The sequence below is a fragment of the Bradysia coprophila genome, unplaced genomic scaffold (genome assembly GCF_014529535.1).
Source record: "Bradysia coprophila strain Holo2 unplaced genomic scaffold, BU_Bcop_v1 contig_350, whole genome shotgun sequence".
NCBI lineage: Eukaryota > Metazoa > Arthropoda > Insecta > Diptera > Sciaridae > Bradysia > Bradysia coprophila.
The window spans coordinates 7,290,825-7,307,471 of record NW_023503608.1 but is presented as its reverse complement, the minus strand read 5'-3'; the positions used below and the strand labels follow the sequence as shown (position 1 = coordinate 7,307,471).

The window sequence follows — 16,647 nt, the reverse complement described above, 5'->3', positions numbered from 1 at the left end:
GCTGTGGCTACGTGGTCAGGTTGTCGAGGGTAGCCATTTTAACACTAATTAGCTTAGAATTAGTCCCTCTATCCGTTGGGATAACAATCTGTATTAAAATTGACTCGTCGGTCCCGCACGGCCGGATGTGTGCCGGATCTCCGAAACGGCAGGATGGATCTGCAAAATAAGTGTGGTTCCTTATAGTACTCGAGTCCCTCAATAAGAACATGAAGAAAAATCAGAGGTGGTGTCGCCACTCTATTGAAGTTTTGTACAACCCCACAGTGTACGACGACAGAGTTATTGAGAAGTATTTCATTAAATTTCATCAAATTGAACTAAAATATTCGCTTAATCTGGTAAAATTTAGTGAAATATTTCTAACTGATTTTTCTTTACTTTCCCTGTTTTTCAATGTTGATTGACAACATTATTCAATAGAGAAAACACTTAAACCATAGCAATGGTAAAATTGTCATTTCTCAATTTTCTTTAAGAGTTTGTTAACCTAGAAAAAAAAAGATGGAAATTTCATTTCGAGGGTGTTGTTTTTGGCCAGATCTTAGCTACGTCTTTCACAGCTCCTCACGACTCCCGAAGTTTCAACTGAAGTGAGAAAATGACCATTTTCTCGCCTGCATTGTAAAAACATGAAAGACAGCGTAGCGGTCAATTCAATTGTTTCTTGTATACATTTATTTTTTATATTTCATTTATATCAGTAATCGATTTATATATACAAAATATCCTTAAATGTAAGTTAAGACATAAGAATATATAAAAATTTCATAAAATCTACAAATAAAAAATATTTTTTTCGAATATAAAATGTGTGGTACATTTGTCTTTTTTCAGTTTTTCGTTTTAATTTTAATTTTTTTTCTGTTAATTTTGTTTACTTTTTATTTCTTAAATTTTGCTTTATTATGTGAAACAATGCAACTGCAAATGAAAATGGAATTTTGTTTGTTTTTGTTATTATTTTTTATCAGACTTTCAATTTTTATTTTCAGTGTTTGCATTGGAATATAGCTCATTAAATCGCTTCGCTAAAATGCTTAATAAGTTAGTTGTGTTCCGTGTGTTAGTGACTATTTTAAACTAATGTTTTTTTGTGTGTAAAAGTCAAAGTTGTAAATGTTATTGATTGAAGTTTAGAATGTTTATTTATTTGGAGACTATAAACTGGATTCTATAGCACTGTTCTGAGACCTGTTAATGGCATTTGATATCGCTTCTTACCTGTGTTCGAAAATAAACGAAAGGAAATTTCAATCCAAACAAAGTTTTGAGTCATTACTAACACAATTAGTCTTTCAATCGCATATAAACATCAAGAGTCCTTCGTACATTTAGAGGAAAATAAAATCCTTTGGAAGTCTTTTAAAAAATGGAAAATACTCGGAGAGAATCTTTAGTGAACTCACATTTAAGTTAAGTTTTCAGAAACGGCTAATCATCTGTTATCGACAGCAATGAAAAAATTAAACTCCTGACCGCTGTTATATCGCGACAAGATTGCATTTTCTAAAATTTTATGCGTCTTTGAAATTCAATTTTCAAAAAAGCAACAAATTCCCGAGAAATCATGCTGTAGATATGTTATGTATATGCCAGGACCTCTATTTTCGAGAATTAAAACTGTTGACAATTCTTGCAATTTTCGAAGTATTCTTCAAGAATTTTAGGTAATTCCAATTTTCAGAAAAGAACTCTTCAGCACGTTGGTCAGCTATCAACAGAAATTGTGAAATTGATTAAAGGAGCAAGGTATTCAGCTTCACTTACAACTAATCCCACTAGTCATAAGCTTTTGTGTGCGGTCTCCATATCAAAATAGACGACATAGCTTGCGGCTAATATTTCATCTAAAAATTATTAATTGCATTTGTCTTTGTCAGTGTGAAGTGAAAGGAATTATTCTTTTGAGACCATTATGCTACATTGATCCATCTATTGTTTTTGTACAGGTGAAATGAATAACTTTCGCTCAAAATAAATTCATTTCTCTTTTTTATCTTAAAACATGAAATTTTCAATAAAATGATTTTTCGTTAATCATCTTTAAATTTTGTGATCTAAAACGTTTACATAAAAAACTCACATTACTAACTACAACTTACAATATTTAGAGAATGAAAAATTTGATTTTTGTATCATTCGAATTAGATTTTGGTATTTTATTGTGTGATTCCATTCAACAATCTACCGGTAGTAAAGTATACTAACCAATCAACATAAATATAAATTAAAATAAATTTGCTTCTTTTCTTTGTCTGATTGATTGATTGTAATATGCAAAAGTAAATTCGATCCCATTATCTCAATCGATAAAGAGATTCCGGAAAGATCCTTTTAAAACATTCGTATCCCGTTTGTTGCGCTTCTGATTGATTACAACTGCTTATCAATTTTATGCTTTTTATACTAAGAAGACTTGGATGAGTGTGTGACAGTCTAAGAATAGTTGTAAACCGAAAATGATATCAAGAAAATAGGTTGTACGTCCGTCAAGTGTTCGACCGTGCGCTAGTCTATGTTTTCAACGTACCGTTTATCGAAAATCTGCGCATTTTTTTAAATTTTAAAACTTAATTCGAATACAATTACAGCAACGAAAGTTGATGAACCGATATAGTTCTGTGTATATCTTGTAACAGTTTGGTCATTTGACCATTTTCACTGCTAATTTTACTACAACTATAACGTTTACACTTAAAAGAATAGTAAATTGTTTATAATAATGGATGTGCAACAATTTTCAGTCAGAAGTCGTTCAAGCGAATATATAAAAAATGTTTTTTGTGATGCTTTCATCAGATCTATGTGTCCCATATGAGATCATTAACCAGGCTGGAAACAAGTCACTTTTCAGGTCTTAGTAAATAGTCTTTTGGATGGGTAGAGTCTTTACAGTAGAAGGAACGTAGGCAACTTGAAAAATCCCTACCATCACCTTACAACCATTCATAACTTTGACCAGTTAACAACTTTGACCGTATTTCGCTCTCTTTATAATTATTCAACTGACAGAGAGATAAAGGCAGTCGAAGTTGTGCAACTGATCAAAGATATGAATGCTTATTACAGTCGCGTCCTTACGCAAGACTAAATTTAACTTATTTAATAAGACCCGAACTTGACCTGTTGCCATCATTAAAGTGATGCAATAAAATTTTCGCTTTCATTTCTCCTTTAAAGTTTAATTTCGTGAATAAATTATGCTTTGGTTTTGCTTTTCATCAATTCATCTTGTTTATTCATTTACTTATGTTTATTATTAAATTAAAAAAAATCATTCGTTTAGAGATTATTTAAATATTCAAATATAGTTAGAAATAACGATTATAACTAAAAACAAAAGAGAAAAATTGGGAAAACTCAACTAACTAAAGTAAAACGTTTTCGTATGTAAGATACGCGTGGTGATGGATTATAAGAAGGAAAATCACTTTTTAAGACAAATCTTTTTTGTATATTTGAAAGAAAATAGTGGAGTTCCATTTGAAATCAAAGAGCCAACCGAACATGAATATCTTTACTATGGTAAGAGAAAAACAAATGGGCGGAACTCTTGGATTGGGTAATACGGTGACCCATTTAAAATTGCAGGCTTTCCACTCAAAAATTCATTGCTAACTTTTACAAATACTTCTTCTCCATAAAGAAGTTGTACACGTATTGTCTATGGACAAGGGGATAGCCACCAGTTTTGAGTGGGTTTTGATTTTTGTTTTCACACATTGCCACACATTGTTGACAAATTCAAGTTTTTTTAAACTTGGAAGGTTATGCAGCTTACTCAGTAAAAAGGACTGACTCCATCTAGCACAAATAAAGACATTTGGCCACATATTTGACATTGCAATGTGTGCAACATAGAGAAGCTTAATTTCAAAACCCATCAAAAGCCCTCCATAGAAACCACATGCCGAACGAGCAATTTTAATGTGGATGTGATTTTGATAAATTTTCTGTAAATAGTATCTGTAGCTCAGAGAATGTAGATTAACACACTATAGCTAATGGTAACACAGTATATTTCGTTAGAGTCTCATTGTGTTGAGATATCCTGTAGCATTGGTTCAAAGTGTATTGGCGAAATTTACTGAAAAATTACCCGAAAAATTGCCAGTGAAACTAATTTTATTTGGACCAGTGTGGTAGTGGTATGATACCTCTCGACAATGACTCAACTGAAAGATATTACTGAGGTTACCAAAAGTTTACCGAAGTCTCTATTTTCACCTTACGAGGTTCGGAGGAATACTTTCTAAGAGATAATAATTCTTTTAGCCGTGCTGGTATGAATAGTCGAATTAAGCTCGTTAAATAAATACGATTGCGATTTGTTCTTGCAATATGGAATAAAAATTCAAAATGCTTGTGTTCTACGCATTAGGAGAGGTAGAATTGGCAAATCAATAAGACTTCCAACAAGACCGAACATCAATCAACTTGATAGAAACAATAGGTGAATGTGGGAAGCCTGCGAATGTTTTTTTTTTCGGTCCCTTCATAATTCATATTATTACTTGAATATTTACCGAGTTGTGTTAATGGGAGATAAGGCAAAAAAAAACGTTGCCGCATAACGTAGCGGTCTTGATAGTTGCTTAGATTCGAAAAATGTCTTTTTTAGCTACGCTTTCTTCAAGAAAAAATTGCTAGTGATTTTTGTGTGAAAGTGTGTTCTGTGTATTTTCTTTTACTGTATAAATATCTAGTTTGTATGGTTCGCATACATTAGTCATTTTTTTATGTTCATCATCCATCAACAATAGCTACCATTTCTATATGCTTCTTTTTCTTCTTATTTAAGTACAAAATGCTAAATTGTATGTCAGGAACTAATAAAACGTTTTTCTTTTCTTTATCTTCTTTTATCTTGATTGTTTAACCGTACGTGATTTATCTCATTAAAAGGAAATCCAACTTTTTCTTCTTATTCTCTGTTTTGTCAAATTTAACTTACTTTGGTGTTTTTGTCTGTTTAATCCTGTACCTCCCGATATGGGACTTCCGACGTGACCGTATATCCTTCGAAGTAATGGTTCAGATATTCGAAAGTTGGTCGTTTCTCTGGAACACCATCCCAGCACTGTAGCATCAGCAGATAAACGACATCCGGCACTGGATGAGATGTGGGCTTCGGCATACGATAGCCTCGTTCGATTTGTTCTATCACTTCACGGCTATGCATACCTGGATACGGCACTTGTCCATAGGTGAACAGTTCCATTAATCTGAAACAAATGAGAATTTTGTTACTCTTATGGTTCATGCTTCAAATACGATTTTGCTTTCGACTCATTCATATGGTCAGTTATATTGTTAAGATCTCCCTTCACATCATAAAAGACGACATTACCCCGATTTCAACGTCAATATTGGACACCCCTGTTCTAGTGTCCCTATTGGACGAAATAGCAGTTACGTCACATTAATGGCATTGAACTCAAGTCTCTTTCCATATCCATATGGACACTTTGGGACCGAAAAAAAAACTCGAAGACTGGCGCCCGAAATGGCAAGACCAAAATTTTATTTATTTTTCAAAAGGCCCGTCCGTGGCGCCTGAAATCTATTATCAATACTACTAAATTTCTAAATGGGCCGTTTCGGAAAGATTATAGTTTTCTAATAATTGAAATCACATGGTAGGACTAACAGGTTGTTCGTCACTGTTCTTCGAATTTAATTGTTTCTTCTGTGGACTTTCGACTTAATTATTTCTTTTCGCTCCACTCCGCTTCTCAAAAAAATAAATAGTAATTTAACCCAACGTCATTCATAATATTCGTTTTCGAAGGGTTCCTCGTTACAGACGGATAAATTATCAACCTAGTGCAGTCCTTTCATTTTCGATAGGTTCACTTTTTGTTCTAGCTGAATTTACCATTTGGAACAGATAGAACCAAGAAATTCAGAGATCTATGAATTTAAGCTTTCTACCCATGCCATACCGAACGAAGGAAAGCCAAGATGGAAACGATTTTTCAAGAATTGGCACAATTGGGACAATGAATTTAAAATATTTCGAAAATGTGGCAACGTACAGTCACAGGCAGCGAAATTTCAGCAGGAACTTGCTTCAGCTGTTTTTCAGTTGATCCGATCCACGCATACAAACAAAACTGTTTATACGGTCGCAGCTGCTACACGCACTCCCGTGGTAGTGATAAAACCGTATAAGGTACACAGCTTTGATTGTTTGGATCAGCTGAAAAATACCTGAAGCAATTTCATGCTGAAACACTGCCTCTGACTGTATGAATGGACGAACAGAAAAATTCTAATTGATCAACTTCGAAATGTAAGTAGTACATTACTGTAACACGGAACGAATTAGATATTTCGTATCAAAATGAGTAAGTGTTCTCATCGTGATACGAAATATCAAATTATTTACCGAGTGTAGTATGACATAACGGAAAAGCAGATCAATCACTCCCTACACTTCCCATGGGTCAACCAAATTCGGTAAGAGAGTCATTATATAAGAGTCATCGTCGGTATTTCAAAAAGCTTTTGTCTACTTACAAAATTCCATACGACCAAACATCAGACTTGATTGAGAACTTTCCATAAATGATGGCTTCGGGAGCAGTCCATTTTACCGGGAATCTAGATCCTTGCTTGGGACAATACTCATCGTCTGCTATGACACGTGCCAAACCAAAGTCGCAAATTTTTGCAATATTATTTTCGCCAATCAAGACATTTCGAGCGGCCAAATCCCTGTTACACGAACAGCAACCGTATTTAGCAACACAACAATGGTCAAGAATAGGTCAAAGGTTACCTGTGTATTAATTGCTTGGATTCTAAATATTCCATTCCCGATGCAATTTGTGCCGCAATGTAAATCAAGTCTTCGAATTGTAAATATTTTCCGGCTCCTTCTCGCAAAAAGTCCAGCAAACTTCCCTTCGACATGTATTCTTGTACGATGTAAATGGGTTCCTCGTGCGAGCACACAGCGTACAGTGCAACGAGGCGATTGTGACGGAATTTTTTCATAATGGCAGCTTCTTGAAGGAATGCTTGCGTCGACATTGTGCCTTCGCGTAGCGTTTTAACGGCAACGTCTATACTATTTCGCCATTTGCCGTAGTAGACTTCACCGAAATTGCCACGGCCCAATTTACGTATTAGTTGAATTTCCGCTCGGGGAATTTCCCATTTGTCTCGGAGTTCGGGTCCGAGATCCCACATCTGCGGTTGTGGTTTTGGACAGGCTCGCGACAATATGTGACATAATCCGAGTGCATTTTCTGGAAATGGATTTTTGAAAATTATTTGAAGCCATTCACGAGTGCTGACGGTTAGCTGGTCAGATTTAGCCAACACGAGATGAAGTCGGAATTTACTCAAAATTATCAGAACAGAACTTACTGCTATATGCTAGAACAAGTGCAGGAAGTGACGGGAACGTCTGATTCGTCGCAATGTAGTAGCCACCGTTGTCTAACGGTTTGATTTTGTAATGTTTCACATGATAACCGCGACCATCTTCCCAGTCTTTCACTGTAACGAAATGATTGATAGGCTCGTTAGATAGGTGCTCAAGAAAGACCACTTTTGATTATATAGGTCACCTGACAGCGAGTATCCATTAGGATTATGTTCAGATGGACGGACTAAAAATGTTCCTCGTGGATTCTCATCGGCCAACAATAGTTTGTCGGCTTCTTTTCTGGAAACACTCTCGAAGTACCAACTGTAAATTGGCAGACAAAAGACATTTTTAACTGATCAAACCGTTTTAGCGATGATATCACTTACTCTTCGCTATTGACACTTTTCTCTTCAGCAACAAAATTCCATGGAATCAAACCTTCCTGTCTGGTGGTCATATGGACGACACGCCACCAATCCGATTCTGTGTCATCGAGCACCTCCATTCGATCGCCTTTCACAAAACTGACGTCAGTGTCTTCTCTTGCAGCATAATTATAGAGAGCAACAACAACTCTACGTCCCATATGACCTGGCAAACCTACTTTGTATTGCAATAAATTTACCGTAATTAAACCCACGAAATTTTATCGGAAAGCGTTAAATTGACTTACGAGGATTGGTTCGCGGTCGTATTATGTCTACGCCTGGTTTATTTGGTTTCAGCTGCTTTTGATTCGGATCGGGTGTATATCTGTCCAGCGAGCCGTTTTGTTTTGATCCAGACGGTGGATAACCGGAATCATTCTTTTTATAGCCACCAGAACCCGCTATGCTTACACCCTGATCCTGTCTCTTGCTGCAGCATTTGTTTCCCATCTTCGCACTTTTGAATTTCGATTTTATCTCATGCAAAATTTAATTGAATATTTTTTTGTCATCAATATACACTTTTTCTACTGCACTCTCTGTGTACTATCCACCACCACATAAACAAAACAAGTAAATTGTTTCGACGATAAAACGGTCTATTTTGCGCACTCAAACAATAATTTTTTGACAGTTTTTTACACAAATGTTTATAAACATTTCATTTCACTTCGTTCTTCTCTCAATTTAATTAAAGTTTAATGATTTTGATGAAAAAAAATCAGAACAAAGACCGACGACAACCATTTTTTCCATTCACCATTTTCGATTTAACACATAGACACAAAATAATATGAAGGGTTGTCCAATAATATCTATAAAATGTACCAGATTGACATTGTTTTCGTATGCATGTACAAGATTCGTGGTGCTAATTTCAAAAACAAATTCACGAACTGAAAAAATTGCTAATATGATCTTGGGGCCGAGCGATAATTTCTGTGTACTGTAATCTTAGAGTACTCTAAGACTGTAATAATATAGTAAATATGTCTTGATTCTGGAGTTTATCCAAGTTCGTTTTCTTGTTCTAGGTCCACCAGTATGTTCATATCATTCAATGATCAGTTTCATATTAATTTAGAATAACTATCTGCTGAGGAAATTGTAAGCAATTTACATTTTTCGATTTTTGATGTTACACAGACAAAAATATGGGATTAGAATTTTTAGGTCCGAGGGGATTACTTTCAAAAAGTAATCCTTTCGGGATTAGATTTTTAATCTTCGCCAGAAATTGACAAAATGTAATTCCATCAGGGATTAAAAGCAGGTCTAAACAATAATATTGGGGATTGAATGATTACTGCTTATTATTTTCCGTTTATAATTTGATTGTCTTGAAATCACACCTTTGAGTTAATTGAGTTCGAACACGATTTACGAGCAAGATACGGTTTTGTGAGAAAAACTAATTTGGTCTTAAAATGTTGCAATGGATTATTCTGCCTTACGTTACCAGGCTCAGAATAAAAATGTTAAGTCGGTTTGTAATGATACTACTGTTGGTTTTTCTAATTCCGATTCTATTCGTATGAAAAACTTCCAAGTTTACAAGTGGAGATATTTATTGAAAAACGATCTTTTCCAGACAATAATTTGATGAGAAGTGAGAAAAACTATTCAACCCAAAGCATACTAAATCATAACGAAAGACTACTTGATTTATACAAGTATCTGAACACACAACTAAATTCAACACCCCCTCTTAATTGTATAAATTCAAGTATTCCATACATCTCTTGAATGTCACCGAAAACTATTTACAGATCAGCTCTATCGTCTTTTACCGACTTCATCCAGTTTCCATCGTAATAACTTTCCGACCGTGTACTATTACTTCCATAGTGGCATTCCGGTCGTGCATTTTCCGATCGTGTACCATGATTTCCATAGCGCCATTCCGATCGTGGATATTCCGATCTTTCACCAGATCGTTGATATTCCGACCCTACACCAGGTCGTTGATATTCCGACCCTACACCAGGTCGTTGATATTCCGATCGTCCATCATTGTCTTTAATGCGACAATCCGATCGTTTATGTCCAATTCTTCCACAGTTGTGACATCGATATTCGTTTGATTTTGTAATCATTGCAACGTTATTGTCGAACCGATTATACTTCCCATTTGCATCAAAACGCTTATCATTTTCATCGAGCAACCGTGACTTAACAAATTCCAAGCTTAGCGTTTCTGGTTGCATAGTTTCCAAAGCTGTGACTAATGCTTCATATGATTTTGGAAGTGTCAGCAGCAGGTGACATATTATGTCTACTTCTTCCATTTTGGCTCCGATAGACTTTAGTTGCCGAACCGTTTTATCGAATTCTAAAATGTGACCAGCGATGTTTCGACTATCATCGTACCTCATTGTTATCAATTTCTTTCTGAGCTGTAGCTGGCTGGCTATACTTTTACGTTCAAACATTGCTCGAAGTCCGTCGTACATATCTTTCGCCATTATTTTATCTTTAACGTGCTCCAGCTGGCTGTCAGTAATATGTTTGACCATAAGCGATTTGCATTTCTTCTCTTTCTTGGCATGTTTCGGTCCTTCAAGCATTGGTGCTTCGAAAATGATGTCATTCAAATCAAATTCCACGTATTCCATTAGTCCTTTTTCTTCCAGGATAATGTCCATTCGATATTTCCAGTCATTGTAATTAGTTCCATCGAATCGAAAATAACTTTTAGCGTTTTCATCTGCCATTCTTGCGTATTCTGGGCCCATAACCTGTTGGTTTTTCTAATTCCGATTCTATTCGTATGAAAAACTTCCAAGTTTACAAGTGGAGATATTTATTGAAAAACGATCTTTTCCAGACAATAATTTGATGAGAAGTGAGAAAAACTATTCAACCCAAAGCATACTAAATCATAACGAAAGACTACTTGATTTATACAAGTATCTGAACACACAACTAAATTCAACAACTACCAGATTCAATAAATCATTAAATCAATGTAAACATTACAAAGATAGTATAGAGAAATTCTAAATCGAAATTGGCAGGAAGGCCAATTTTAGCCGCGAACCACGGGAAACCAGACATTTTTGAATTTAAATTTCTTTGAAACAACGGTTCAAAATAAGCCACGTTGGGATTAAGAACAAATTGCAGCAGTGGTAAGATCGTAGACTGAAGTGCAGAAGGTCCCGGGTTCAAATCTCGTCAGGTGAATAAAAAAAAAATTCTGTTTAATAAAAACATTTCTCATTCCAGATTCACAAAAAAGCTTCTTCTCATATCAGACGTTTAGATAAAAACTATAATATCACAAAATCCGTAAAAATCGTTTTTTTAATTTTTTTTTTCTGAAGTAAAAGTAGTTAGAATATTTTTTTTATTGCATTTCAAATAACATTTAGATCAGATTAAAATGAGTAAACTAGTAAACAAGCGTCAAACGTCAGGGCCTAAAAGATTAAAATTTAATTCCTCTAGGGATTACTCATTTGGGGATAAGTTCAAGTAATCCCTGAGGGGATTAAATTTAAATTCTAAAAAAGATTCGGTGTCGCGTACTGTTAATCCCAAAAAGATTTAGATCTAGGTTAATTCTTCTTCACATTGAAATTATTTGCGGCTTGCCAACTTTCGGCACCCTGGACTTTACTTAAATAGTCGAGGAATGCCTCCAAATATATTTCTAAAAATCCGAAACTGAATTCTAGATTTTTAGAAATTTATTTGGAGGTATTCCACGACTATTTAAGTAAAGTCCAGGGTGCCGAAAGTTGACAAGCCGCAATTATTTTGAATGTGTTAAACGTGCGTTTTGAATTGAACAGATTATTTTTAAACGCTTTACGCGTATTGAAAGAAGCATGTTTAGATTATACGATTAGTTATATTGCAGTTTCCCTGATACTCCGCTCTCCGGTAAATAATTGATGGAAATACAAGAAATTGATGGAATTATAAGGAATTGGCCAGAATAGGCTGGAAATACATTATAGGGAATTAAGGGAATTGAAAGTAAATTAGACTAAATACAGATAAGTATGATGATCGGAAAAAGTAACACGAAATTGAAGTACTAACAATCGATTTTCGCAACATCTAGTGCCTAACAAGCATTTATCACTTGGTTGCATAAATAACTATTCGTCACCGAAAACTTATGTCCTGCTTAATAAGACAAAATTGTTTCTTTGCAAAAATAAATTTATTTAAAAGATCTGCTGACTATTATTTACAATAAGATGAAAACGAGTCACAAGACTACAATAAATAATTTCACTTATATCACATAATTAAAAGAGTTATAGGAATGGGAAAGGTGGTAATAAAATCAATGATGTCCGTGATGGTCCTGATGTAAATAGTTGTAACTTGTTGCTTCGTGATGTCCATGTCCACCGTCATAGCCTCCACTGAATCCATCATAACCATGATGTTTGGCATAGATTTGTGGATGATGAGCATGTCCGATTTTCTTTACGATAGCATTGAAACCACTGTGTTTGTCGGATTTGTATTCAACGACTCGAGTAGTACCGTCTGGTTCATCCAATGTATATCCGCCTTTCACAACATCACCATCACGAGTTTCCCATTGCTTTTTATGATCACCGGTGTGAGGGTCCTTTACTCCATAGTCAAATTTATATTTAGGATGTTCCTGGAAAATATAAAAAATGGTTGTGCACTGTGCTCCTTGAAACGCGATTTGTTTCTATATATTACATAGTAGTCATGATGACCATAATCACCACCATATCCTCCTCCATATCCGCCTAGATTACCGCCGCCGAAATTACCGTTGCCAAAACTACCGCCGCCGAAATTACCGTTGCCGAAACTACCGCCGCCGATTCCTGACCCTTCTCCGCCACCGAATCCTCCTCCTCCATATCCTTCACCACCTCCATAACCACCATCATTCTGACCGTAATGATGGCCATGCTTTGTTACAATATGATATCCATGTTGTTGATGATCAATGATTCCCGCATATATAGCTCCAATCGATGCAAGTGCGATTGTGATCTTAAATTAAAATATAAACATTGAAGGTCAACAGAAAAATAACATAAATTTATAATTGCTCTACGAGTGCATCGATATAAATTAATTTGATTTATACATGTATTATGCGTCGCACATTACGTGTATATACTAGGTATTGGTATGGATATTATCGCTTTATTCGATTTATTGAATTAATGATGATATTATTTTTCGCTCCTATAATGTGTTATTATTTCGATGCAAAAAATGTGGGTGTGTTGCGTTTCGACTGTAATTACAGAGAAGTCTGATTTACTTAAAAATGATTTTTTTTTTATCGTTATATCAGACAATGAAGATGATTCAGGTTTCTATTTAAGACTTGTATCAGTGATATATTGGGGCAATAATTTTTCCTTGACAACATTAGACGCGACTCATTTTTCAGAATAAAAATTCTGAAAACTTATTTATATTCTTGCAATTTTGACGAATTGAATTTTGATAGCGATAATTTTTTTACGATCGATTACTACTGACAGCATTGATTACACCAGTCGACGTTTTATTTTATTATTAATTTGCCACTTTAGGTTCGACATAGTTGTTATACATCCCAAGGCACTGTGTGGTTGCATGGAAAATTAACCTTTCACGGACGGCAGGTATTATTATCGAATTTATTACTTATTTTCTTCGACGTTTTTGCGACAGACATATCGCATAGTTTTTTCGTCTTTGTCTTTGTCGATAACATATGACAGAGCTGTCTCAAAGTCTCTAATTAAAGCCGTAAATTATGATGTGATTGGTGGTTCGAAGTCTACAATTTGATTTTGTCTCAAAACTTGCTTTGAAGACTCTAGTTTGTTCAATACTAAAAATGGAAATGGAAAATATACTTCCCTTCGTTCAACTTAAATCTTGAATTTTCATTCATTCGAAAAATTGCTAGTCTGTTATGACATACAAATCAAAACTTTGATGTTAATAGGAAGCGCGTTTTTTTTAAAGGGAAATCAAGGAAATGTCAGCTATGTCTTTTTTCGTTCATATAATTTTCTGCTTCAGTTTTTGGTACCACTTTCACACCATGTAGTTGCCATGCGATTACGTGATATACCCAATTCTCAACCTGTCACATACGGCTATCATCTGTTATCGATAACGACGACAAAAAATTTGACTAGCTCTCAGTAATATTGTCCTTTATGTAGGAAAATGCATGTTAAACAAATTGAAGTACAAGATTTGAAATCAACAGATTAAAAATACTTTGATCAATGGAAGTATTGGAATCGATAATAATACTGGTCACATGCTTGCCGTCTGTAACAGGTAATAAAAGGTTCTTCTATACAAGATATTCAATATTCCGAAGTTACAAAACTTAATTTTACCTGGAAAACATACTAATTTCAGGGAAAAATTTTGTAACTTCGGAATATTGAATAGTCATACTGTTATAGAGAGGTTATTCTTGCAACATCGCCTATACGAATAACGTCTATAACTTGGGTAATACAGTGGTAGATTATTCAGTAAAATATGGAACATTGCTCCTTCCATGAAGGTTCGTAGTCGTTTTACTGGTTTTGAGCCGCAAGTTTTGTTCTAGCACTTAGCGATAAGTGCGACAGAACTTCGTATAGTTCAAATTTCGATAGTTTCCAAAAATGTTATCCTCAAAATTTCGTTTTTCAAGCAAGAGATAGTCACAATGTTGATGGTTATATACCTTAAGGCACAACATTTTCTAGTTATTCACAAATCACTAACTTAATTGTATTGTTAAACAAATTTACTGAGTCTACCGAACCGTTCAGTACTGCAAATTTGACTGACTTACAACTGGCACCCATCCGCCTTATATACATCAAACGATTTGAACCAAAGAACACCATCCATATGAACATTTCAGTTAATTGGTCAAGAATTTCATAAAATTACATAAAAAAAATTGTTTTATTATAAAATCAAATAATTTGTCCATGTTAATCATTAAAAACGGTTTATTTGCTTAGCAAACCATAAACTTTTTTTTGTTAGCAAATTAAATCAGAAAAATGCACATTGCATGTAATTCACCTCCAATAATAATAACGATAACAAGCAAATTAACGTGAAGAAAATTGTTATTGTTTTCATGAAATTCCTCCAAATTGTTGCTGAAATTGAAATTGGACAATATGTGGGTTTGTCTAATCATGCCAGAGACTGTTTAACCTTTAATTAATAAATTTACTTGTGGGCACCAAATTCCACGAATCATGCGCCTTACAGGAGAATTATACAATCAAAGTACAGAACAGGTATGTCCGAACGGCCAATTAAACTTAAACGCACTCACAATTTACGTCAAAATAATATGAAAGTGAGAGCGTTTGATAGCGTAAATCAAATTTTTATGTCCTCGGGAAATATTTGAATTTACTTCTTAAAAATTGAGATCAATTTAATTAAACCCTCTATTTATGGTTTAATGGTTTATGGTCAATATCCTGTTACCGATGGCTTTCATCTGTTATCGATAATGAATTCAGGAATAAGCGACAAGCTCTCACTAATGCGTTCATGTAAAGTAAAATGAAGTGAAAGAATTGAAACCAATCTCTTGAAAACATTTAGATCAAGTGAAGTAATAGATTCGATAGGAAAACTGCTGAAATATGTGTCCAATTATTTATGCTAAGAAATATTTGCGCGGCTTGTCTTCTGTCTTACTTAGTTATATCTCCTCTTTCCAATGATTTAATAATTTAATATTGCGATGAAGTATGAGCTTCAAAGTTTTTATTTATGCCACTTAGTCATGCGTGCTTCTTTAAGACGTGTAGATTGTAGGCCTCCATCACTCCATAACTTTACTTTTGTCACAGAGTTGAGAAAAGAATACTTTGCTCAAGCCATTCTAAAAGTCATTTCCACACTAGTGCAATTTCGTTTTGACTGACGATTTCTGTCTTGCACAATAATCTACTATTTCCAATTATTGTACATTGAAAAACATATCTAATGAACTTTTGCTCTGTATGTTCTACGTATGTATATAAATATACACCAAATTTACCAAAACATATATATGGGCATGGGCAACAAACCATGGAGGCATATTATTTGATTGCAAAAATTATTAATAAAAAAAAATTATAATTGAACATTTCATTCGATTTTATTGAATAAAAACAGAACTTACAAAATAAAATTCGATGATGCAGAAACCATATCACCGCGTTACAGATGTGCTAATTTGTTCAAACAAATTTTAAAATTCCAATGCCAAAACCGAGCTTTTTTTTAAATTAATTCGTTGCATTTCGATTATTTGAACACATTGAAATATAAAAGTGCAGTGGAAAAGTTGCATAAAATTTTATGGAATTTTCTAATGGTTGAAAATTTGATTACAAAAATTAATGGACTGCATAAAATATGAATTTTAGTTGTATTATCTATAGGTTTCTACTGCTTTTCTATTTTCTATTTATTTGTCAATTTTTCTTTAGCGCAATGTCCTATTTCGAAACACTCTGCGAAGATCTGTTCGTTTTAATCAAACGACCACATAATGTCACAAAGAGTCTATTTTAGTGAGTTAAAATCCCTAAATTCCTTAAAATTTCCGAAAATTCACAAATTTGTTCGTGAATCTTGAGAATGATCATTCAAAACTGTTCGACTGGCTTACACATGGTCGAAATCAGCTAAAAAATCCAGAAATTGTTCAATATGTGGCCTTGGAAATAAATAAGTAAAAAGAATTGAGGAATTTTATGGAATTAACTCTCGAAAAATAGGCCCTGGTCACATAAAGGAAAGCTGAAAGACTAAATAGCATTGGTAAGGAACAACGTTTTTCCTAAACGACGCTGGACC

General features: G+C 34.3%; 2 protein-coding genes across 3 annotated transcripts; both read right to left on the bottom strand.

The window, feature by feature from the left end:
* Positions 1-957: 957 nt before the first annotated feature.
* LOC119081147 (tyrosine-protein kinase Src64B) lies at positions 958-8,597 on the bottom strand. Of its 2 annotated transcripts, none has more exons than XM_037189894.1 (7): positions 8,058-8,597; positions 7,771-7,987; positions 7,584-7,705; positions 7,381-7,512; positions 6,788-7,259; positions 6,526-6,723; positions 958-5,228 (listed from the first exon to the last, which is right to left on the bottom strand). In XM_037189894.1, exons 1-7 carry the CDS (start codon positions 8,260-8,262, stop codon positions 4,976-4,978), a joined length of 1,599 nt encoding a protein of 532 aa, XP_037045789.1. In that variant the 5' UTR covers positions 8,263-8,597; the 3' UTR covers positions 958-4,975. The 2 variants fall into 2 exon arrangements, with proteins under 2 accessions (XP_037045789.1, XP_037045790.1); XM_037189895.1 differs by having other exon boundaries at positions 7,771-7,984; positions 8,058-8,585.
* Positions 8,598-11,959: 3,362 nt separating this feature from the next.
* LOC119080641 (adult-specific cuticular protein ACP-20-like) lies at positions 11,960-14,608 on the bottom strand. The gene is made up of 3 exons (XM_037189055.1): positions 14,510-14,608; positions 12,508-12,810; positions 11,960-12,442 (listed from the first exon to the last, which is right to left on the bottom strand). Exons 1-3 carry the CDS (start codon positions 14,522-14,524, stop codon positions 12,113-12,115), a joined length of 648 nt encoding a protein of 215 aa, XP_037044950.1. The 5' UTR covers positions 14,525-14,608; the 3' UTR covers positions 11,960-12,112.
* Between the last annotated feature and the right edge of the window lie 2,039 nt (positions 14,609-16,647).

Bases quoted from the DNA above. Each gene is read 5' to 3' on its own strand.
- LOC119081147 (XM_037189894.1), bottom strand. From the start codon at position 8,262: ATGGGAAACAAATGCTGCAGCAAGAGACAGGATCAGGGTGTAAGCATA. The intron at 7,513-7,583 runs GTGACCTATATA...ATTTCGTTACAG, and splicing joins TAATGGATACTCGCTGTCAG to TGAAAGACTGGGAAGATGGT. The intron at 5,229-6,525 runs GTAAGTAGACAA...CATTTGTTTCAG, and splicing joins GTTTGGTCGTATGGAATTTT to ATTAATGGAACTGTTCACCT.
- LOC119080641 (XM_037189055.1), bottom strand. The intron at 12,443-12,507 runs GTAATATATAGA...TATATTTTCCAG, and splicing joins ATGGTCATCATGACTACTAT to GAACATCCTAAATATAAATT.